We start from the raw sequence: 25,496 nt of genomic DNA on the forward strand, positions 1-25,496 counted from the left end.
GGTTTTCTTGTCCTGTGTTAATGATCTGGAGCTACTAAAATATTAAAATGATCTAGTTGCGATTTTGGACGCCCATACACATGCCAAGTGTGAAGCCCTTAATATAAATGGTTGTCAAGACATTCATTTTTACATACAGACAGACAGATGGAAAAGACATTCCTGGAATTAGTAGTTATTTACATTAAGATCAGGTAAAGAAGTGCACACAGTGCATGTCAGAGTGTCAGGGGTGTGAGGAGAGGACCTGATCTTGGCAGAGATGACTCATAAGTTTTCAAAAGGACGTCCGTGCTCTGATCGCCTTTTCTTATGTAACTATTTGTCTTGAGAATGCATGAAAGTGATGAGAGGCTAGGATTTAAAATTGACATGCCACAATGTTGTCTACAAAACAAATAATGATCCAATCTATTAAAAAAAATGCTGGTACGACGGCTAATAAAGATTCGATTTATGATCTCTGTGAGAAACATCCCTAAATCCTTGTTGGAGATCTTGAGGAGGATCAATGTAAGCACGCCATTGGCTTTTATGACATGGCAGATTTGTCTTCCCTTTATACTCCTTTCTTTCTCACCCTCCTTTCTCTCCATCACTCTCTCCACCCCTCTCTCTCCCAAGGCATTTATGTGGATGAGAGGGGAATGAATCACAGTGGAAGTAGTGAAGAAATAACTTTTCATGTGAAAACACCTCAGCTTTTATGGCTTTACTAAATGATCCATAATGCGGGCAGGGAGCACTCAGTCCTGCAGATTAAGGTGGGTCGGAGCGGGAGAGGGGCTCTGTGCTGCAGCCGTTAGACCCCTCCACTGAAGCTCTCACCAGTACGGCACCAGCTGAGATGGGCACAAATCTCTTTTACGAGGCTGCCTCTTAAATAGCTGTCAGTCTAGTGTCTCACACGTGGCACCCTCCTCCAGCTCCCCTCACAGTAATTGAACCATCTCTCCCAGAGTGCTGAAGTGTTGTGGGAAGCCATTCCAACAGCCTGTGTTGATACCATTAAACCAAACTTATGCATAAATCTTACTATATAGCCATCGTCACCCAACCTCCCCTGAATCCTCTACGCCCCAAAAACATTCCTCGTCCTTACTCCATTTCACCAGGTTTAGTTTTTGTCTCAGTGTTATTTACATTATTCTTCAAGGGTTATTGTGCACATGCTCAAATGCCATTTCATTATTTTAGAATGACTGTTGCATGTCTGTCCTACCATGACAATGTTATAACAATATTACAGCACAAATAGAAAATAATAATTTTAAAGGTAGATTAAGTGTTAACAAATAATTGACAGTATAATACTCATCATTTATAATTATGATAAAAGGCAAGTTATATATCCGTCAAGCCTGTGTATACAGTGTTAGTGTCTTGTGGAGGAATTTCCATATTAAAGCGATAAAAGTAATAATAACATGTGGCTGTTACTTAAAAGATGGAAATGTGTAGTAAATGATTTGCTCTGTCGGAAGATTAACGTCTCTGGGACAAACACTGCTAAACAGAGTCGATCTCATGAATGTTCTGGCAAATGATGAGAAAACAGCTCAGTATAATTTGCTGTTGCATCATGTAATTATTATACTGAAAGTCAGTATATGAAAATCAGCATGATGCCTTATTTTTTTCTCATTCATTATTGTTTTAATATTGCGAGCCACAATGTAAATAGCTGCAGGCTGAATACATTAGTTACACTCTAAGTGGAGCCACTGAAAACATGAGCAAGCAACGTGACTAAATATGTATTTGTTGAACAAGGGTCAGAACTTGGCTAAGACTTGTTGCTTCCAGTTGACAGTTTCAGTCCATTTTCTGACTGGGTGTGGCAAGATCATAGATAATCACACCTAACAGTGATGTCAAAGTTTCTATGGTTTACAAAATAATTTCCTGCACTGTTGGAACAACAAAAAAACATGAGGTGTCAAAAAACTATTTATACATGTCTATCTGAGACCAGGAGGTATTGTTCAATATATTTTGTCTTGTGACTGCAAAGATATGTGAGAAACATATAATGTTGGGTGCATACACCTGGTTCCCCTACTCTCTCACCCTCTTTCCTGTCTGCCCTTCACTGTGCTATCAAAACAGACATAAAATATTAACAAAAAATATGTACTTGAACAACCTGAACAAAAGTGCCTTTGAGAGGGAATAAAGAAAAACAAACCTGTATATTTTAGGCATTATAAATATCATTGCAACCGTAAGTCTTTAGGCTTATTCGCAAACATGTGGAAGTAAGATTTGAACTCTCTGGAAATGGAATATCTGGTACTTATCCTACTACAGCAATATGCATTACATTCCAATCTGCAAAAGTCAATGGTTTCTTATTGAATTCCCAAAAGTCCATCAACAGTAGAATCTGTCTAAGTGAGATGCTGGCCAGGCCAACAGATAATGTAAGTAATGACTTCTCCCACTGAAAACAGGGATGCAGGCCAGAGCTTTAATAAGAACCTAAGTGCCAAACTGACTGCCTCACTTCTCCTTTTAATATACAACACAATAAAGAAGCATTTGCATTTATATAGTTCTTCCAAGCCATCTGACATTGCTGCCAGCCAGTAGCCCCAAAAAAGCTGAGCATCCGACTGATTGTTACCTGGGGAAAATTAAGATAAGGGAGTAATCCCATGGATGAAGATGGCTTCATTGGGCCCACAGATGTATAGCCAACCAGGTAGGCAGAATTAACAAACCCCTGCATATCGCCGGGAATGAAAATGCACATCCTCCATACAGCCTCAAGTTTTTAATACAATGAAAACGATATCTCACTCAACTGGGATGTTGTATGTCTTGATTGTCCAGGGATCAGCCTGGTGTGTACTTTTGCATATTGGTATGAGTTAATGACTGTGTATAAATTAAAAGCTCATTCCGTCCTTGTTAATATGCAGTGCTTTAAATCCACTGGGAGCTGCAATATATCAGGATTGAACTGAGAACCGCACAAGGTTGAAGACAGTACCAGAATTGATGATCTGATGGTGCTGCACACATTGGAGGAACACCGGTCCGTCCATTTATCCATCCATTATGTGCTTTGTTTCTTAGGATAATTCACTGCTGTGCTAATTAATCACAGAGACACATCCTTCAGAATTGCTGCAGAATAGTAAACTCTCATTTGTTTCATTTGTATCATAGACCAGGTAGAACTCACACCTGCATCACACCAGCCCCTAGCCACATATATGAAGAACAAAAGAAAAGCTATGAGGTGACAGCAGCGGGGGAGTGATCTGAGCCGTCTGATTTAATGGCCTGTTGACTTTAATGATAATCCACTGGCTTCTCCCTCTCTCCCCCCTTAGGAGCCCTGTTGGATGACAGGAAACAAACAGTGCTCTGACACTTTCCGCTAATTAGCATCATTAGCATACGGCCATTATGTGGCTGGACAGTAGCATGACAGGGCTCGGAAAAAAGGCTATGGCGGTGACCTTTGGTGGACAACACCAGCTGTCACTAATTACCCATAGCACTGGCCAGAGGGCCGGGGACAAAGACTGACTCCTTGTCCTTGACAACCTATGGCACCGGGAATGTCTCCCTTTTAATCTCCCCTTTTGCCCGCAAGTGCAATTATTTATAGAAAGAAATGTGCTCACCTGCAAGTATGCAGTTTTTTAACCTTAAAATTGAAGAACCATAAAGTTTCAATGGCTCCAGGCAAAGCTTTAACTAAAATGTGTGACTAAATGGAGAGATGCGCCTGTGTATTTGCCGCCAGAGGCTTGTGTGTGCACATGGTTGACAAACAACGCAGAGAGGGAAGTAATGACTTAAACACCGTTGCTCCTTCAATCTCAATTTTAAGGTTTCATGAGGAAGTGACTCTATTCTCTGCCTAAGTGCCCGTAATCATGAGTAATTGTTTGCTGTAGATTTTTGTGAGCTGCCAACAATCTTTGAAGATGTAAGGTTGACTTCATGACTGCACGCTGCCTTTCATCTCTGAGAACAACTTCTCTGCCCATGGGAGGCAAAGCAGCTCTGAGGATTGGTGTGGTGAGAAGGTAATTGGAAACATCAAAAAATTTGCTTGGAAAATTATGTGCTTGGAGATGAAATGTTACCTGGTGCAGTGTTACCCCAACTGCATTAACCCTCCTCTCTCAAGTATAGTGAGACAACACTCAAGTGTATGCACAAACTCACAGACAGATTATTGTTGCTATACTTGCGAGCCCCTGCTGCATTTTAAAGCCCAAAACCACAACCACTGCAAAAGACCTTACTTCAAACCAACATTTCATCTGAAACATAACAAATAGGGCTCAAACAGCAGTGTGCCAGACTTTAGCACAAATGTCCTCCCTGTCAAGGCCTTAAAAACTCACACTGGTCAAAGATAGATGTTACAGTGTTTTACACAAACTAACAAAGAAACACGTACATGACCACATCTGCTCTTCCTTGTACAATGTGCAATAACTTTCCTCTTTGAGTCTGATTTTAAATCACATTTTTAGATACCAACACTTCCCCAATGACCCCGGGCCTGAACATTTTCATGTCTTTTCCTGACATTTTGTTGTCTATCTTCCGCAGGAACATCTGTTATGAAGGTTACTGCATCAGATGCCGACGACCCTACATACGGGAGCAGTGCCAAAGTGGTGTACAGCGTGCTGGATGGAGAAAGGTTTTTTACTGTTGATAGACAAACTGGTAAGAACGATAAATAACCGCAGTGTTCAAAGCACTTGCCATTTTTTCCCTCACAAGATTTCGTTGGTGCTCCTTAATTTTTTCCACAGTTCCATCAGCAATCTCAAGCTCAGAGAACATAACTCCCGTATCAATCAAAATTTGTTGCCTAAAAACATAAAATCAATCGGCCAAGAAGAAGAAACTTTATAAAGTTTTAGCCAATAACTGCAGACTGCTCTTAGCAAGTGCTAAAATACCATATGGCACAAATTCCTCAGTGTTTAGTGCCACCTTCAAGCCTATCTGTGAAGAAGTAGCAACAGGCTAAATACGCATAGACATTGAGGCCAACAGCATATATGGCTTGGGTATTCAAATCATAAAGTACATGTTTTTCTGGCTTTTATTAATACCACCTGTTTTATTGATTTTTGAGAGTTTGCTAGAATCCATTGCACCAAATCCACAGTCAAATATAGCATAAACATTTTAATGTTTTGGCCCCACTAATGCTAAGGATCTGAGAATAATCCATTTTTATAAGTCACCATCTACCATTATATCAGAATCTTTGGGTTACTGTTGCACCACATCTAGATTTGCACCATGAACAATGTTCCTCGGCTTTATAATGGAAAACTCCCAATTTCCCCCCTGGTGTGGAGCTTATAGAAGTGATATTGCCTGACCCACAGTCTTTCAGGAGTAGCTTAGCATCACTGTTGCCTTCGAATGCCCCCCGAGGGAAAAGCACTAAAGTTTTAATGATTCCTGTTTTGGTGTGCACCACTTTGATTCGGTCAGCCTCGGTGCCTGGATGATAAATGGCTCTGCCTTGGTGGGACCAGCAAGGAGAGTAGATGGTTCATTCCAGCTTCTGTCTCATGACCCCCATTCCACCCGCCCCCCTTCTCCCCAGTTTGTAGGCGGACGGGCCAGCCTAATAGGTGCGAGTCAAGAAGGTCAGAAATGAAGAGGAGACCTAGCAGCTGTGAAATCTGCGTCATTAATATCACTCTCACTCACCCTGACAACAAACTGAACAGCAGTGTCACCACGCTGGAATTGTCTGTGCGTGTCGTGAGTATCTGAGTAAAAGGGGTGATTTTAAAAAGACTGAAACGTACACTCTATACAGAGTTGTATTATATAACTATAAACTTTACATATATACATATATAAAGTTGACTGTGATATTGTAAAATAAAAAAGCTTTAAAGTAGTAATTCACATTTTAAAAGCAATGCCTACAAAAACACATTTCCTTTGTTGCTTTGCTTTTCCACTACTTATTAATGAATTATTCTGTTACTGTTATCACTTAGAAATAGACTTTGTATACATTTGTCCTTCATTTAGGAGCAAAGAAAATTCTATTAACATCTGCGCTTTATTAAAATAAACTGATGGTCAGACTGACCTCTAAGGTACAGACAATTACTGTAAGTTTCTGACAAGCGATTTACCTTTATTTGTATTTGTAACATTTATATATATATATATGTATACATAGACATTTGCCAAACAAAAAAGTCTAAGTACACATTAGATCATTTTCAAGCGTTAATTTTACCACTAAGTTTGGTTTTAATTAACCATTTGCTATAAAATGCCAAGATTGACTGTGGGTGGGTGGAGCCGGTGTATCAGTCACTATTGTACAAAGATTTAAAGAGCCCAAGATGTCTGCACCAGTAACTGGGGTTATTTTAGCTTCATTTTTGCTCAACAGGAGGAAGTGAAGAAGCATCATCCATCTTTATCAATCTATGGCACTAACACTGAGCCACCTTCTTCCTCCTCCGCCTCCTTCCAAAACAAACAGGAAAGATGGAAGCTTCCTTATCTTTGTGGCCAGAGGAGAAAAAAGTTAAGATGTGCAGGTTGGTTCTACAATGTCAGAGGGCAATGAATGCAACCATGAAGAGTGAGTGCAGCAGTATGTGTAGATCATCTGTTGATGACATGAAATGTAAACTGGCACAAAAGGCAAAATAACCCCACAGCCCTGCAAAATTATATTTCATTTTTACAGTGGTTCCAAAGACAGATCGTAAGGATTTTCATTGCCCAGTCAGATGAACTGATGCAAGGATATGAGTCAAATGGTCAAAACATGGCAATTTATATTACATTCATGTGATGCATCATATTGAGGCAATACTTCACAGTGTGTGCACACAGCTGGTTAGATTGTGATGCGTACAGGCTTATCTTATTGCAGTCATACAGATTCCTCTACATACAGGCACTACCATGAAATCAGAGCAATGGTGCCGTGCTAGTTGCAGATTGGTTCTTCACTCTTCCTAATTCAGATCCATCCCCTCTGGTGTTTGGTGGATGAAAGAGGAGCATGTCATCTGCCTCGCTCCTTAACTCCTCTGCTGAATGTACTGTATTTTGGCGACTCAGAGAACCAGCCCTGGGCTAAATGTGACTGGAATCAGTGAGTTGTGTACCCAACACAGTGCAAACCTTTGGGAGTGAGACAGCGCACCAAGCCCAGGAAATGCATCAATAGATTCTGATGTGGAAAATCCCGAGGGGTAAAGTGGAATTATATTACTACTGCACAGCAAACCAGCCAGCTCCTGATGCCACTGCTGCTGGGCCAATAAGGGGAATGTCTCTTTTACACCAAGGAGGACCATGTGCTGGTCTGTGAGACATACATAGAATAAAAAGAGGAACCACAGAAACTGAATACAGTTTTATCTAACCTTTACAAAGAGAATGTCATATATTCATATCCCAACAATGACATGACATTATGGTCCAGAGATCACATTGTGTGTATTTGGACAAAGTGGAATGATTGTTTCGACAAATGTTCACTAGGAATAGACGTAGAATAAATGATTTTTCAGTTATTTAATTAATTGTTTTTTGTAATAGACTCTTATTTTATCAGAATGTGGACTGTGGAGTAAAATGAAGTCAGTGCTTGTGCATCTCTTTGAATGCTTCATACCTCTCTCTCACCCAGAATGTAATATCTCTCTCTGTGTCACTCCCTTTCTCTTTGGAAAGCCACTTCTCAGGCTTGAGTGCAGCTTGATCCAGCATGGAAGAGTTGTAATGCTGTGCAGGCGGGCTGAGGCATGCCTTCATTCTGCTGCTATATATTATTCATTTTAATACAGCTGAGCCATAAAATGGTGTATAGGCAGAGTTGCAATATGACACAATCTCTTCCATCCAGCCTGTCTGAGGAGATGAAATAGAATGTGCTGCACTTGTGCCTCCATAATACAGTGCTTAGCGGAAGTTGATATTCAAAGTGAGAGGGGAATGTAGTCATCGTTTAAGTGCTAACCACTAATGCAACCTTTCCACTGGCCTCACTTACTAGTTCCGCACTCTCTCTGTCTCTCTCCCCTGATCCCTCCTCCATCTCTCCATCATTAGGGATCATCATGACAGCGGTGGCAGATTTGGACCGCGAGACACAGGATCGTTATGAGCTGGTCGTCAAGGCAACAGACATGGCCGGACAAATGGGCGGTCTCTCGGGCTCCACCACAGTGACCATAGTGATCACAGATGTTAATGACAACCCACCGCGCTTCCCACAGAGTGAGTGTTTCCCGCACATTTGCTTTCTTTAGACAGAGAGCGAGAGACGTCGTGACACACGACGGGGAGGAATTAGAGAGAAAAGAGTTGAGGGTGTAAAGAAAAGAGCGAGAATTGGAGAATATCGAGGAAAGCGAAAGCCAAGACATGGAAACATGACAAAAGACACATTATAATTTGCAACCTGCAGGCCGCTGACACCAGTATGGCAGCATCAGTGGCCATACTGAATGGGCTGCATGTAGTTGGAGAAAATCGCCTAACTAAAATTTATGGGCCAGTCAGACCCGCAACACAGAGAACTGTAGTAGTCCATCAACTGCGGGGAACTGATACTTGCTCTTTTTATGTGAGACTCAAGAAAGGATTGAATCACTGTTGCTGATTGTTCCCTCGTTGTTATATAAAGGATTTATGATGGTCAGGTGGTTTCTGGTCCTAATGGCGTTCACATCGTTTTCAGATGACGCAGGCTCAACAGGTATAGGTGTAAAACATTCCATTACAAATACAGTCAGTCTCAAATCAACAAGTTGAATTGAAGCCGTCAGCAAAGCAAAGAACGAGTGTCTGGTTAATTTTTCAACAAACCCAAAAAACTGTACGTACTTTTGTTTTTTTGACTTTTTTAAAACAAACTATTAACGCCACATTATCGTGTTAATTGTTTGCACTATCTGAATAATATTTAATTTTTATCTTGCCTTCATTTCAGCCGTTTATTTTTTTCTACCTTTTTCCAGAGTTAATCTATTCGTTTTTATTACAGCTGGAGGAACAGCATCTGACAGTATGTTTGATTGTATTTGATATGTTTCCACACCTTTATCTTATTTGTGTATAAATCCCTTTTTCATCTCAGTAAATCATATTTACCCAGTCAGAGGGATAAACCCTGCAGGATTATAGCTTCTCCATTGAATGCTACTGGGGATAGATACACTTTGGAAGGCAGACTCATAAATAAGATGCAAAGGAAGATGGCACTCTGTATATGTAAAGAGTTTTTCACATAATATGCCTCTGGGGAAGAATAAAGTTTTACAATATCGTCTTACTTTTCTCCTTTTATTTTCTTCATGATGAACTCGAGCAGACGTTTACTCCCGGCCTTTTTCTGCCAATTGAAATGTGACTTCATATTCAGTTTTTACAATAAGTAAATGTTAACATTAATATGTTCATGCTCATGCACACCACATGGCTTAAATTTAATACACGCATTACAGAATCATAATACAATTAAAAATTACGATTAAAAATGTAATCTAAATATAATTGACATTTAATTTATTTAATTTTTAAATTTTTTGTCACGTTTGCAATGTGACTCTTAATGGTTGGTAAAAGATAAGGCTGGTGTCATGGGTTATAGCACAAAACATGATATTTGAGATGCAGGAAATTGTTGAAATAATAATGTGAGTCAGTAAATGTATGTATATGTAAATGTAATTATCTGTCAGTAGATTTCTGGAGTCTACCTCCCATCCCAACTTCCTTTTTCCATTACCTGTCTCCTTCTCTCTTTATGTCTTTATATCTCTGTCCCGATCTCATTCCCTTCCTCATCCCACGTTTCTGTTTCTAGTCCCTATCCATCTTTTCTACCAATATCCTCACTTCCCTTTCTCCCTTTTCTACCTACGGCCAAACATCTATCTTTCTTTTCCCTCCCTCCACTGGTGTTTTTCCTCCTTTTCTCCATGTAACCTATGTTTCTCATTCTTCTTCTGTTGGTGCTTTTCGGCACATAAGCATACACATTTTTTGTCACCTCATTCTGCTGTGGCTTAAGCAAATCTAACTGATTTTTTTATTTTTTTTATTTTTCACTTTCTCCTTAAACCAGAGATGTACCAGTTTTCTGTGTCTGAGGGAGCGGCTCTGGGGACTCCAGTTGGACGTGTCATAGCCACGGATGCAGACATGGGGGATAACACAGACATGAGCTATCTGATCAAAGAGGGAGGCGATCTTTTCAAGGTCACCACTGATGTGGAGACCCAGGAAGCTGTTGTCTCCATCAAGAAGGTAAAGTTCATTTACAGGAAGACTGCACAGTTACTGTAGTCCTTTAAGCTGGTGTTGTATTTTATCAGCACAGAGGCAAAGTCATACCAATAGAATATAGACGAAAGAAAAAAAGACTCAGTAGAACGCACACCTATGCCAATACACAAACGTGTCCTTAAACACTGCATGCTCATTTGTGCATAGTTCTGAAACTGTTGAAGATACACACCTATGGAATCCAATCAAAGTTGGCTTTGAGCTTTGCTATTAAGCTACTTTTAAATCCACTAGATCCCTAGATGTTTTGTTAGGATCCATTACAAATTGCACACAATCCTAAAGTCACCTAAATATGCTTGATCAAGCTCCATGAATGGAAATTGGGGTCCATTGCCAAGAACTTTAAATGCCTCTTTCTGGGCCCATGCTCCATCCTTCCACCAAGTTTTATGGAAATCTGTTCAATAGTTTTTGAGAAAACTAACAGACAAACAAACTAAATAACCCACAAACAAAAAGGGGTAAAAACATGACGTCATTGGTGGAGGACACAAACTCACATTGTAAATTCATTCATAACTCATCACAAACATGATGCCAGATGATTCAGTTGTCTTCTATCAGCACGACAGAAATTACAGTTTTTTATGAACCCTTAACATAAACAGGATGAAGCAATGGTTACTTTGTGCTAGAAAATGGTCACCTACAAATGTATCTAATAACAAAATGTTTGGTTCATTTGCAACAGTGTGCTAATCTTAACCAGCCAACAGTAGTGATGACCTACGAGGTCTTGCTGATGCTTCTGGCATCATGATAACTTGAGGAGAACCATCAACTTGATCATGGGATACATGTTCTTGCTGGAATCTACACTGCATCACTTACACACTCATTCATTGGTATTGTTTTAGTTATTCCCTCTGGCCATCAGTGTCAGTAATGAGCATTGTGGGCGTGTCTTATCTTCCAGCCACTGGACTTTGAGAGCAAGCGCACACACAATGTCGTGGTGGAGGCGGTAAATAAGCATGTTGACCCTCGCTTTGTGGACCTGGGCTCCTTCCGAGACCAGACCATCGTGCGGGTCAGTGTGTCGGATATCGATGAGCCACCCATCTTTCAACCTGCAGAGGGCACTATCATGGAAGTGCAGGAGGATGCGAAAGTAGGAGCTCTGGTTGGCGTCGTCACTGCCAGAGATCCAGATGTGAAGGATATACCTGTCAGGTAAGATGAAGGGTGTGAGCCTCTGATGAAGAAAAATGTCTCAGTGGTAGAATGTCACATTGAATCAGATTCAGGGCAATAAACATTGAATTGATTTATACTGTTTATGCTGATGACACTGGACAATGACAAGATTATGACCCACATTGGAATTTCTACCACTACTACTTAAAATGTATTAGATAAAGACTGTATGAGCCAACAGTACTGAGTTTGTACTTCTAATTCTGTAGCCTGATCAAAAACAAGTAAAAAGGTAGCTGATAGTTTTAAGCACAAGGTCTTTTTTAAGAATAGATTGATGTAGTGAAAGCCCAAGCAAACAGAGAACAGTGGGACTGGCACAATGAATGTAGCCATACAGTGCATCTCTTTTTACTCTCAGATCACTGTGTGTGATAAAAAACAGTATCATCTGATAATCTTCTGTACCAAGGTCTGCGATTTATACGTCTTCAGAAGAGCAATTGTGGTGTGAGAGGGGAATACAGATAAGGTCTAACACAGTCTCTCTGACGGAGATACACCGACCCACGCAGGGCCTGTGCAAATTAACTTGATTAAAAATGCATGAGGCTCAGAGATCCAGGTGTAATAAAGTACAACACAGTGGCAGCGCTGTTGTTCATCTGTGTCTTGGCAGCCCAGAGCTGGAAGTGTGTGTGATACGTGCAAACCCATATATGACTGAGTGTGTAGACGGTGTTTGATTAAGTGAACATGTGAGTGAGGGAAAGCGAGGGAGGGTGAGAGGTTGGTGAGGAGCCACCCACAGAGCAAAATTAGCCAGCTCATGGCTTCTGACAATAGATGACCCTTTAAAGTCCACATAATCAAGCACCTGCGTGGTAAGAATATTGTGCAAAATATGTGTGTGCTGTGGATCTGATGTCCGATATCTTTGTTCTAAAACTGAAAATGGAACTTGTCATAAAATAAACACCAAAACTAACAAAGAAAAGGGATTCAACCAAGCTTTCGTTCAGAAGCACATGTCAAAATCTGCTGTGAAATTCAGAACAAGTGGTCGTTTTTAAAGGATACACAGTAAATGCTGTTTTGCCTATATTATGTCAATGTAGTAAAGAATGTGTGAGGAAGCCAAGTTTGTATTTTGTGCCACTGATGGATAATATTTGAAAAACAAGTGTTTTGATTCTGATGGTGGGAGATTTTATGTTCACCAGCCAAAGAACTAGTGAAAGACTGAAACCACAGGGATGACCTCCACTCCCATTCTATAAAACCTGATATGTACTGGAAAAAAAATATTTATTTTTGTTCTTTATATATTATTTATTGTGTTTTTTCCTTTTTTATGGTCAAGCCTGTTGTCTCAATCCAATATCTACGAAAGGAGGAGAGTTAGCACAAGAAACTGTACAGCACAATTTTTTGGTTTGGTACAGGGAAGAGAAATGTTATTTTCAGTTCCTACACTGAAAACAGGTTTTAGTGGTAGCTGTAAATATGATTCAGTCAAATCCAATAACTGGTATACTTGTTAAACCCCTACAAGGAGTTTTTAACTGATTATGAAACTGTCTTATTTTAATATTGCTGCCTCTCTATGAGCTTCAACAGCAAATGAGACAATCAGGGGAAATTTGGCTTTTTCTAGAAACTGTTCTTAATGTCTGTGGTTGGGACGGAATACCCACAAGGCAATTAATTACGTCAGTCAGGCAGGAAAAGCCGATGTTGAGGTGGTGAATGTCCAGTGTCCATACTTTGGTTCACAGAGTCGCCAAAATCAACGAAAAGTTCCATGTAGGAGCTTTAATTTAAACAAGGGCATGAATGAAGATAGATATATAGCACATGGAGGCTGCATGTTTGTCTGTGTGGGAGTTTGTAAACTCATGTCAGGGTCTCAGACACAGAATGTTTAATTGCAATGTTGTTTTATTGATTTTCATGCAAAAAGGCGAAAATGCGTTTTAAACACAGATCATCTCGATCTAGTCACTCAACGTCTTATAAACAGTACAAGAAGTAATTCATAAACAGGCTGAATTACTGACATTCAGTGACATAAATAAAACACAAATGCAAACACTAATATGCGAAGAACGCGTCCATGCTTTCTTTAACACACCGATAGCATATGGTTCACCTAACGTTACCTTTCATATCTACAGCATGTGACCAGCAGTCTCATGAGAGCTGGGGGAGAATGCTGGCTGGCATGTTTGGCAGAGAGGCTGATAATGCTATTATTGGTATAGCCAGCTGTGTGTGTAATGAGAAACTAAGAACAAAGAAACCTTTCAGCAGATTTTTGTTGACTCACCAATCTTTTGAGAGCACCAAGTACCCAAAAGAAGGAATGCTGCTTTTGTGGGTTTTTCTAAAGTACACAATGAAAATTTAATGTTTGTTTTCCTACTCTGAATAGGCAACGACTGAGTCAGTATATAGCTGCTTCCAGTTAAGGGACTCAGCGCTAATAAGTCACAGAACCTGTGACAAGTCTCCTTTAAATGCCTTTAAAACATAATTACTTTAGCCAGGTCCCTTCTGAATAAGTTGTTGGTCTTTAGTGTAGCCCATAGTTAAATTAGTTAAAGTCCTTGCAAAGCCCGCATGGAAAGAAAAACTCAATTTACGTCAAAATTGAAATTCCTATACACTCTCTCTCACCTACCTTTCACTAACTATTTCTCTTTCTCAACATCGAAAGTACGTCTCACTTTTTCTTGTCTGTTGTAATAGGTTCTCCATCGATCGGACCACAGACCAGGAGATGATCTTCCATATTGATCCTGATTCGGGTGCCATCACACTGGGCAAGCTTTTGGACAGAGAGACTGCAGGCTGGCACAATATCACTGTGAAGGCTGTGGAAGCAGGTACGTGCGTCACCCCCTCGTTTCAAATTGAGCTCATCACACAGGGTTTCCACATCTTCACACTGCACACTTCACAAAATGTCACAAGATAATATATTATCTTGTGACATTTTTCTCCTCAACACAATTTCTGAACGGGGCTGACAATATGTTGGTCGTTCAGTTTGATTAACCTGAAACAAGTTGTGTCTCAAAGTTTTGTTTTGACATTTTCTCTGTATGTGTCAAAGTCAAAACAAATCCTCGCAGAAAAACACTATGATTACACTAATATAATTGTAATAGAATAAACAAATAGTTGATATTTATTTTTATTATGTAAAAATTACAGTTCAGCCAGACAAATAATACAACAACCAAACCTCGATAATGACAAATTAAACTGAAACTACTTGCATTTGTTTGAACTCTTTACAGCCCAGCAAAATGACAAAGTTAAAATTGCTCTGACGACTGACCTGCTTTGTCACTGGGGATGATAAGGGGTGACAGACAAACCTAAACTGATGTGATCTTTAGCCACTGAAGCCACATTTTCTAGCAGTGGAATTTTGTGGCTTTCAGCTCTGAAAAGACAGGGACTAGGAAAGTAACGCTAATAATAGAAAAAGACTTAAGATTTTGTCGGTAACTACAAGTGAGACCAAGATACAGGAAGAGTCAAGATACAGGAAGAGTCAAGATACAGGAAGAGTCATGGGGTGAAAGTTGATTAAACTTTATAACTGTATAGCAATGAAATGTTTTCATGTAAGATGTAGTTTTTTTTCAGCATGCACTGATGCCTGTTTGTCTGTAAACCAACCATTGAAAATACATATACTGTATATGTGTATATGTGTATATACATATACATATTTATATATATATTTCCAGGACTTTAATGCAATCTGATAATATATGTGACTTTTTTGTTCAGATTTATTTATCTTTTCTGTTTAGTGATCAACAAACTAAATAGCTTAGAAATAGTCTTCAGAAAGTCAGATCACTGAAACAGTTTATATTTGTTCTGTCAACCCATCATGGTCATTATCGTCTAGAGTAGAAGCCATCAATGCACTTGATTCGTCATTTTTCTGATGCAAGGTGGAGAAATACAATCCAAATACAATTTTATCACCAATCTTGTTAAAAGTGGGTGAGCACAAAAAGCCATAACTGAAAATGAAGGAAGAGCTTACAGAGCTTATATCTTTTTTATCTCCTTGGTTCCTGTTGTCATAGCGAAGAACATGAAGAATGCAATAACTTGGGGAAACTGGGGGAAGTTATTACAATATCATTAGAAGTAAACTTGAGAAGGGAGGAGGCCTATTCCACACTTTTTCAATCTTACACAGATGAAGTGGTTCTGGGATTGCAGTGAAAGCAGAGGAGATTGCATTCTGCATCTAACTGGTATTCACCATCGCACATAAGACGGAAGCAGAAAACAAAGCACATAAACAAAGCCGATTTTAAAATGTCTTCATATTTGTTCCTCTCTCATAAAGCCACAGACTGTGATTACTGCAATAATCAATATGGCCTAAACTGAATAGTAAGCAGTCTCACCCAACACAAACATCAAGACGAAATTAGACTTTCTGAGTCTTTCTCTTTTTTTCTTCAGGCTGTAATTCCCAGAGCAATTTGGGTGCTTTTGTGCTCTGCCTCTTTGTGCTTGGCATTATGTCATAGGCACATTTTAATGTTAATTGAACATTTAAAGCGGCCCAACCCCCCCTTCCAATATCAGACATAAACACATGCCTGGACTTGACAGATAAAGCCTCTCACTTTGCCTTCCAATGAAACATCTGCACTGACAGAGTCCGTGGTCAGCACCATTAGGATTCCCATCCATGGTGGTTCTTTATCACCTGTTAGCTCCCGGAGTCCTGAGAGCTGTAGATGCACAGACAGGAGACAGAGATAGAAAAGAAAAAGGGCCACAAGAGAGGTGGGAGTGGGGGGGCGGGTGGGATGCACATTGTGAAGAAGCTTGCTGGAGTATTTTAAGAAAGAACTTAATTTTCTCCATGATGATTTGGATATTTTTTTTTGTCGGGGTCCCTGTGCTCATTAAGGCTGGAGAGCCACAAGGTCAACTTGTCTGAGCACATTGTTAAAACCAGAGTTTTGCAGCACAAACCTTAATCACTCCCCGAGTCCATTACTGACCTTTGAGCTGTTGTATTGCCACCGCATCAGCATTCGACAAGTGACAACAGCTTCTCCGACAGCTCTTCATGTCTGCGTCCTGGGATTAACCGCAGACACAAAACTGCATGAAAAGAACAATATGTCTGCTCATGTGTCTGTGGGCTCCGTGAAGAGGTTTTACTTCAAGTGCGAGCTAACTGCACTGTTATGATACCCGACCAATCAAAGATGTTTTCAAATTCACCAGTTAAAGAATAGCAACCATTAGCATCTCTTCCTGCAGACACTGTCGGTGCAAAAGAGGACACAAGCTCTCAGCTGTGTAGTACTTGTCTCCCTTCCAGGGAACACAGAAGCTCCTTAGAACAGGAGTAGTATTTAACTGCTCCGTCACTAGGCAGGGTACTCGTACTCCCTGACAGTCTTCTCCATAGAAACATATCAGGGTAAGTCAGAGTGACATACAATTTTCAAGAACTGATAGCAAGTATGATATCACCTTGCAAAACTGCTTTTTCTACCCGGACAGGTAGGTGAGGGGGAAAAAAATCACCCTGAGGGCAAAAAGATACCGAAGAAGCTAGAAAGTCTTTATCTCTTGCACTGTTGTGGGGAAGACATTTTCTACAGAATAACTTTTCTAACTTGCTGCATGACAAACCAATAGCACACCAAAGAGCAAGGAGAAAAGGCTGGGAAAGGCAGGGAAATGCCCTCATTGACCTTTGCACTGCACTGCCCCTAGTTTCTTCACTCTTAATATAATTATGTCTGTACCTTTTTTCAGTTTCCCAATATTTTTTGTTCCAAATCAAATGTTTTATTGTCACGATTCATCTAGCTGCTGGTCGGCCGGTTTCCAGGCTTCAAACTTTCTTTCTTAAGATATTCTGAAACATCAAAAGAGAAAATTAATGGGACATTAACCTCAGCAGAGCAATTATAAAAGTGAGCAGCCACTGTTACGCTCTATTGTCTATGTAGTTGTGGAGGAGGAGGAGATCCCGAACACTGATGTGATATGTTTTCCTACACTTGGTAAGTTTATAATTAATTTGTCAGAGAGCAGTCGTGCATCGTGTACTGCATGATACTAAGTGCTTGTGGGAAATTCCCAGCACTCAAAGCCACAGAGTTATTAAGTTTTTGTACTGGTCCCAAATTATTGTATAAATGGTTCCTCAGACACACCACTGTCATCTGGGTTATTCAACTTTTTTTGTTGTTTATTCTTTATTGATGTTTTATAGATTCGTAGTCTCCGCTGGGATAAATAGAAAGTGTACTATTTGGTTGCTTGCTTTATTATCTCTTCATTGATGATTCAAACCCCACTCGGTGGATTTTAATAAAACAGACATGATACATCCACCACTACGATGCAGCATCATTATCACACCGATTACCCTTAATACTCATTTGACAAATCGTGCATCATCTAAAGTGTCACCACACAAAGACTCTCACTGGCAGGTTAAGAGGATTGCTCTTAGCTAAGGGGGACATGATGACTTATTTAATTCTTAAGAAACAACATCTGTTGATTGCATTGATGATATGAATGAATAAAATGTTCCCTTGACATAATTGGAAACACTAGAGAACTCATAAAAGAAGTGCCAGCAAAGAACGAAGAAACATTTTTGAGGAGCTCAGATTAATGTGGTAAGTTTTTTCAGAGAACACCTCCACTGGCAGTCGGCCAAGTCGTCCTCCAGTTTGTAAAAAAGTTGAGTCAGCAGGAATTCGAAACAGTGTCTGATTCTAGAGGTATGGGAAATATATTCAAGGGAAAGTGTCACTGTGACACATTTCTCAGTTTTCAAACAAAGTATGTTGTTAATATCGCCTCTGAAGAGGGCGGCTCCGACGGCATCAAATACTTTTACAGGAGTGAAGTTGACAAAAAAAGACTTTTATTTTATTACAAGATAAGATTACAAGACTTCAGCGAACAAAACGGTGTCACACTCGTGACTTATCGAGACTGTGTGGATATCATAGGAGAGCAATTAGATGAATGCATCTTACAGACCTGCACTGAACTTCAGGCTCAATAATTTATTTGTATGTGAGAACACAAGTGTCCAAGTCAGTTGCTGTAGTTTTTCCTGCCAGCCCCCAACTGTCCCGATGATTTCCGACTGAGCCCATGTGAGAATATAGTTATATCACATCCTTTACCAAGACGCCTATCCTCACCTAAATGCTCTACTGCTCTCAAACTGTCCCTAAAGCTAATGCGGAAGGTTGTGTTTGAGGACTTCCCTATAGTAGACTAAGAAAGACATAGTAAACTAAATCATTTCACACACTGTAGAATCTGTCACACATTTTCAGAACTTAAAATACATTTGAATGACGTCGTATGAGAATTCATAAATAAGTGTGCATAATGTTTCTGTTAAAGTGTAAACAGAGCAAACATCACTTGTCTTGGTTGATCGCTTTGTCAGGATTGTTGTTTGCATCGGTTTTGTCCTACAAGTTTTCTTTTGTCATGGAAATGAATGTAAAGCAGCTGACACAGAGGATCCGTTTTGGAAGCATATTTTGATTATATTATCCTTGGTATATCAGATATATGTGTATTCTCAGATGCTTAACTTATTCAGTCTTTATAGTGGTGTATATTATTCCCGTTATATATGCTGGCTGACTATTGTAATGGAAATGAGTGGCTCTCATTGTACATGGAATCCAGGGGACTGAGTTGTTTTCTCCTCCATTACCTTGTTTGAGGGCAGCCACTGATAAGACCATAAAGCAGCATCAGCTTATGTGAGCTTTTGTGGACATGTTTGTCTTTGATAAAAGGGTAATTGTTGAAATGTATTAAGTTTATTTTTCATGAAGCGTGCACCATATAATTTGCCCATTTCCCAGATTGTCAAATAAATAATTCAGTGTGAAACAATTGAAACATGCTGTGCTGATCATTTACAGCTATTACTTCTTGAACACACAAAGTATAATGAAGAGAATTTGGTCAGACCTTTGTGAATCTGTGTAATTTTGGAACAATATGCAGTTGAAGACAAACAAGCGTAACATTTTGGAGCCCCTGCGTCTTCATGGTTGGGCCTCTGGCTCAGGAAACAGGCCAGAAGCAGACACTGTTGACTACAGCTGCGTTTTCATTTCCCCCCCTCCTGCCAAAAGTGACATTTTAAACCAAACTCTTTCCTCCGGCAAAGAGGATGAGCCATTCGGTCACAAGCAGCATGACACCCCTGACACAAACCCACACACACAAGGATACATGCAAAGACATGCAGGCACACTCTCACAGCCTCTCTCTGTCTTCCCTGAAGTTATGTCAGTGTAATTCAGTGACTGAAAGATCTACTATAGTCATTCTGAAGGATTTGCAACAGCTGGTGTGCGCCTCACAGATGCAGAGCATGCCAATAATCTGTTGAAATCCTTTTATTCTCCTTCTCTATCTGAAGACAGATTTAGAACAGCACCACTTGGTCCAGATGATTGAACCTGTCTCACTGAATAACTCCTTTTTTCCCCATGGAGAGAGTTTTCCAATGGGTAGGAGGGAGGGGGGGCATCCTCACATTGTTTCATCTGTTTTCAATTCTGGGAATTGAAATGTAAAAAGTGCAGCATCTCATGATTGCTGGTTCTCATTCTGGCACAGCGGGGACAGCGGCATAATGTGAAGACGAAATTAGAAGAAGAAGAGATATCTGGCGCTGTGAGGCTCTCTGTACATTTATGTTCTTGCTGCTCCAGCAAAAAGCAGTCAATTAAAACCCAGCATTGATGTGAGGATTATGCTATTAGTTGAGAGCGGCATTCTCATAAGCTGCTGTGCCACTGCTGGACAGAGCTGTGTGGTGAGTGAGGGAGAGAGCTCGTCTGCCATAGTCTGATGATTATCGTTTTGAGTTGCTCTCTCTGGTAAACCTCGTCATTTTCTTCTATCCAGCCTGTGGCCCACCTATGTCAGCTGTGGACATCTGTCATTAGCTCTGCTCCTAAATGGAAGAAAATCATAGACATGGTGTCTTAAAGGCTTGACTGAGTGTGGGGGGGGGAATTGATCAATTTAAGCAAACACGTCAACTCCTTAGGCCTTGATATTTATGTTAAAGGACAGAAATATTAACATGCTGTGAAGACAAATAAGAGGGAAAATGATTATTGTTTCACATTGGGGAATAAAATAATTAATAGAGAGAACTTATGAGGGACCATTCTCCAGGAACATTACAAGACCAATGTAAATTATCTGGTTGGAGTTTTTTCTTACAATGATATAGGTAATTTTCTGTGTGCTGGTTGATTTGAAATGTGTTTATTGGCAAAACAAAAATACTTAACTGTCTAAAACAGTCATAATTTATGTATTTCAGCAATGAAGGTATTCTTTTCCCATTGTTAACCACGATAATAACCAAGTAGTTGTTTTGTAGTTGCCTACATTTATTAATACCTGTGTGATAGGGATAGCCCAGGTTACTGTTTGTGTTTTAGCCAATGCCAAAACACCAAATCCTGCCTGGTTTCAGTGTGAACTCCGAGCTAACATCCAGCTGCAGGGTAACATCTGCTCAAGAACCAACAGGAACAATCACAGCTGTCCATTATCCTGCCAACAGAGTAGCGTTATGCTAACTCACACAAATCACTGTCATAGGTCGCTGAGATAACGGTTCTTCCACGTTTACTGACATCCTAGGAAACTTAGTTACTTCAATAACAGTTACAGTTGAACATGTTACCCAGTCCATTACAATATGTTACAAAGTAAACTGTAGATTTAGTAGATTCTAGGCTTTTCCAGGTCACCACCACATTTATCCATGGGCAATAGTTTTCAACAATTCATTAAGATTGCAAATTCTAACCTGGATCACTTAACATTCAGTTTTTTTTATATATATAGTGACCATGTGTCAATGTGAAGGTGCTCATTCTGAAGAGTAGTTTAACTGCCTACTTTATTTACATAATTGCTACCATTTCATCTCTTCAGTAGAGTTCTTTTAACTGCAAGGATTTATGTATGTTTTTCCATCGTCGGGTAATTGCGAGCGGCTGCATGTTGCTACTTCTTCTGTAGGGTGCCACTCCGATGTGTAAACTGGGTGGTGACAGATGCGCGTGCTCATTTATTCATAAGCTGTGTACTCTAATTAACCAGGATATCCAGACCAACACTTGAAGCAACCACATCACTCTTTCAACACTGATAATGCTATCTCTCTCTCTCTCTCTCTCTCTCTCTCTCTCTCTCTCTCTCTAACTCACACTCGTGCAGACACATTTAAAGATGCACTGGGGGCCTCGAGCTCCCTTCTGCACTGTACATAGTGTTTTATGAGTTAAAGGGAAACTAAGTCAGACATTATCATATGATTAGGAATGGGGATTAAGATTCAAGAAGTTTAGCTAAATTGAAGTGGTTTTTCATTGTACTAATTATATAATCTTCTCCACTCCCACTGGCACATTAAGAAATGTCTTGAGAGCGCGTCGCTGTGTTTTATCTATTTAGAAATGGCATGAGAAGTAAAATTACAGCCCTGCATTTGCAATTTAGTCAAAAGCATTTATTTGTGATTATCACCCTGCTGAGGTGTGCCTCTTGCTCTCAGCCTATTAAACAGCCGTATACTGTAGTGTCATTATCAAATTGTGAGAACCTAGAGACAAAATTGATTCTTCGCTGCCATTTTCCCATCACCCACTGCTGCCAGAAAGTGTTATTCAGGTAATTGGTGCAATTTGAGGAGGCATTACATTAAAACCCCTCAGCACCGTCTGCTTCCTCGTGGAAAACGGCATCCATCAGAGTTTCGCCTCACTCATAAAGAGTGAAGGATGAAGAGTCTTACCTATGGTCTTACAACTCTTACACCTCGTGCAGACCAGCCTCTATAATGGCTGTGCATGTCTACACCTGATCTGTTCAGCTCTAGGACTGCTGGGGGGTCCCTTGCATCTTGGCAGAGCTCAAATAGCTTATACATATACACATACATATATATATATATAGATGCAGGTGGACAAGTCTTGAGTGTGTAGAGGCTATGATTTGAGAAACCGGGATCAGAAACCTCAGTGATTTAATTTGTCAAGCACCAGTGTTATGTGTCATACCCCTATTTAATCTAACCACTATAGTCTAGATAAACTCAGATTTTCTTCAGTCTACTTTGTCAGAAACTTTGTGGTTTGTTTCACCAAATCCAGCCTGAAAGTAATTCCAAAACAAACGCTGTCACGGTCTGCCACAGTTCTTCTCACTTAATTGAATTGAAGAGAAAATTTTAATGTTTTTTTGTTTTTTTTCTGTCTCTCCTGCAGATAACCACACCATGGCCTCCCACTCAGCAGTGAGTATTAGAATCCTGGATGTTAACGACAATCCTCCTGAACTGGCCACACCATACGAAGCCTCTATATGTGAGGACGCTAAACCAGGGCAGGTAAGGTTTTCTCGTGTGATATATACATTCATAAAGTCAAAATTAAATTATGTGATTGTTGTTTGAAGATAAATGTTATGGTGATCAAGTGTTTGTTCCAGAGTGTAAATAGTAGTGGTGATAATAAAGTCAGAAGTTAGGGCACTTGAAAACACTGTTGTACCAAAGGGTTGTAGATATGAAGTGAGCTGAAATCTAATCAGCAGTGGATTTTATATTAGAACATCAATAGATTTGTCTTTGCATTGTACACATCAATCACAGTAGTAGATAAGCACACAATTAATGCACTTTGCACATTAAATCATTATCACAAACAAGGTGTTTGAAGAGATACTTGCAAATCAATTTACACATTATGTAAAGTATCCTTACATTAAAAAATTACTCGGCTTGCTATAATCATTTCATCTATTCATACTGGGCATAAAAATATCTCCTAATGCACCTCACAGTCCAATGTAAGGGATGGGAGGTTTATATGAAAAGAAATCAGCATGTATAGGTGTAGTCTTCTTAGTGTGAAATGTCTTCCTATATATGCTATAAATATAATTAATTTTCAGTGAGCCACTCAGTCAAGAAGCAAACTTTAATCATCTCAGTTCTGACGTCTGTCGTCACTGGAAATATAATTTGACAGTCAAACTGATCAATGTTAATCAGATACTGTGCCTTTTCATTTCACATAGACCGACGAGTAAGCGGTATGTTTTCAGGCCTTTCTTTAAATGAGTAGCAGTTATTGCTTTATTTATACCCTGCATGGATATTATAAAAAATGAAAGGCATTGACTGCATTATTTTTCATAGAATCAACTTCACCCTGTGATGCATTCTTCATTAAGAATCATGAAAGTAAAAGTAAATATACTGGAAGAGACAAATCTACAATATCAAATGCATGAAAGGACAAATACTGATTTGTCAGAATTGTGTTTCTTGAAAATAAATTTTACATTTGAATGGATACAGCGTTTTCCTGTCAGGATGCCATTTAACTTTCAAATGCATTTTTTCTCTACATTTCCTCATGATTATTGTCTATCTCAATATCTCCTTATATTACTTTATACAAATACAGTTGTACATGCTAGTGCAGTCATCCTTAGCCACTGTCAATGACATGTCTATGCAAACAATGTTTTTGTAGTGAAAGGCTTATGTACATATTTTGTATTTTCATTCTCTTGTCTACCTCATTCTGCTGCTGTAACCTGTGAATTCCCCTGGTATGTGGATCAATTAGTCTTAAAAGTCTTATCTTATCAAACGTCAATCAGCAGTTAGAGCAGAGTGTCATAAATTAAATTAGTTAAACAACATTAAATCTGATGATGATTTTCACGTCCATCAAACTCCATACCAAATAAACAATAGGTATTATATGTTTAATCAATATCAATAAAAGATGGTATGAGTCCAGATCCTTCCACTGATTAGCATTAAAAATGGACAAAGTCATTGGGGTGTTTTATTCTACTTACATACTCTGCCGGCCCTGAGCGAAGTTAGACCCAATTATCATGTGCAAAGCAAAGGAATAATTTTAAAAAGTCAGGCTTTAAAGTGGGGCTTCCATGCTGGAAGCTGCATTTACATGTGTAATAAGCCCCCCAACCCCCTGATCGACAGACTCTTAACCACTCATTGCCCCCCTGTGCCTCTGCACCGCTGCCCACCTGTGCCATTCTCCGACGTTGCCTGGTCTGATCTCTCTCACCCTCACTTCATTCCCTCTCCCATCTGCAAGCGCTCACATTAACCTTCAGCTCCTAATCACACAGAGATGATTAGTCTTCCAGTAAAAAGATCATTGCTGCTTCCCAGCACTGTAACAGAAAAGTTTTTCTTAATGCTCTCATTAGCTGTGAAATATTTCAAACTCGAATTAGAAACCAAAGGAAGACTTTTAAAAGAACAGTCATGACAATATAAGAGTTTTGCTGTCTATCGGTCTCCATCCATCCATGTGTTCTGTATTCATGAAGGGGGTCAACAAAAGAAAGGAACATCTGATAAAATGGGTTAGTTTTCGTTCTTTCTTTTTCTCGTCTGCTCTTGATTGTTGTACCTCAAGTCTCTTTGCTTCTTTTTTGTATGTTGTTGGTCAGAGCACTGTCTGAGTCGCCTGCTGAGATTGAATAAAAAATGTGTTAGCCCCGGGTCAAAGGCTTTCTAACGTTCATTTTCAGCCTGGAGGGTTAACCAGTGGGAAACATATTCCTCCTCCATGTTATTTTCAGAATAACATTTTAAAAACTGGCTTCCACTTGTTGTTGTCAGTCTTTACCTTTGAAAAACTGAGCGAGGGTTGTGAAGAAAATGTTTTGTGTCTGAGGATTCAGTGTGTCGAGCTGGTATTTGAAACATTTCCTCACTGATTAACAGCAAAGAGCCTTTCATTGGGACTTTGGCCATCCAACCCAGACAGAGAAGTGACTTAGTGAATCAATGAAATGATGATTTACTTGTATATGATGTGTATTTTTCTCCATTGCAGAGAGACCAATAAACATTTAAACACTAACAACTC

At 39.6% G+C, this 25,496-nt stretch overlaps 1 protein-coding gene across 3 annotated transcripts in view; it reads left to right on the top strand.

Moving 5' to 3' along the window:
- The window catches only part of LOC109635418 (cadherin-22), a 138,742-nt gene that overhangs the window by 93,078 nt on the left and 20,168 nt on the right, over window positions 1–25,496 (top strand). For all 3 annotated transcript variants that reach the window (XM_069533971.1, XM_069533985.1, XM_020096568.2), the window contains 6 exons: window positions 4,582–4,701; window positions 8,095–8,262; window positions 10,115–10,296; window positions 11,255–11,511; window positions 14,227–14,363; window positions 22,839–22,960. In XM_069533971.1, coding sequence (XP_069390072.1) covers window positions 4,582–4,701; window positions 8,095–8,262; window positions 10,115–10,296; window positions 11,255–11,511; window positions 14,227–14,363; window positions 22,839–22,960 — 986 coding nt within the window. The remainder of the gene's footprint in view (window positions 1–4,581; window positions 4,702–8,094; window positions 8,263–10,114; window positions 10,297–11,254; window positions 11,512–14,226; window positions 14,364–22,838; window positions 22,961–25,496) is intronic.

This window comes from Paralichthys olivaceus, chromosome 2 (assembly GCF_024713975.1).
Source record: "Paralichthys olivaceus isolate ysfri-2021 chromosome 2, ASM2471397v2, whole genome shotgun sequence".
Classification (NCBI taxonomy): domain Eukaryota; kingdom Metazoa; phylum Chordata; class Actinopteri; order Pleuronectiformes; family Paralichthyidae; genus Paralichthys; species Paralichthys olivaceus.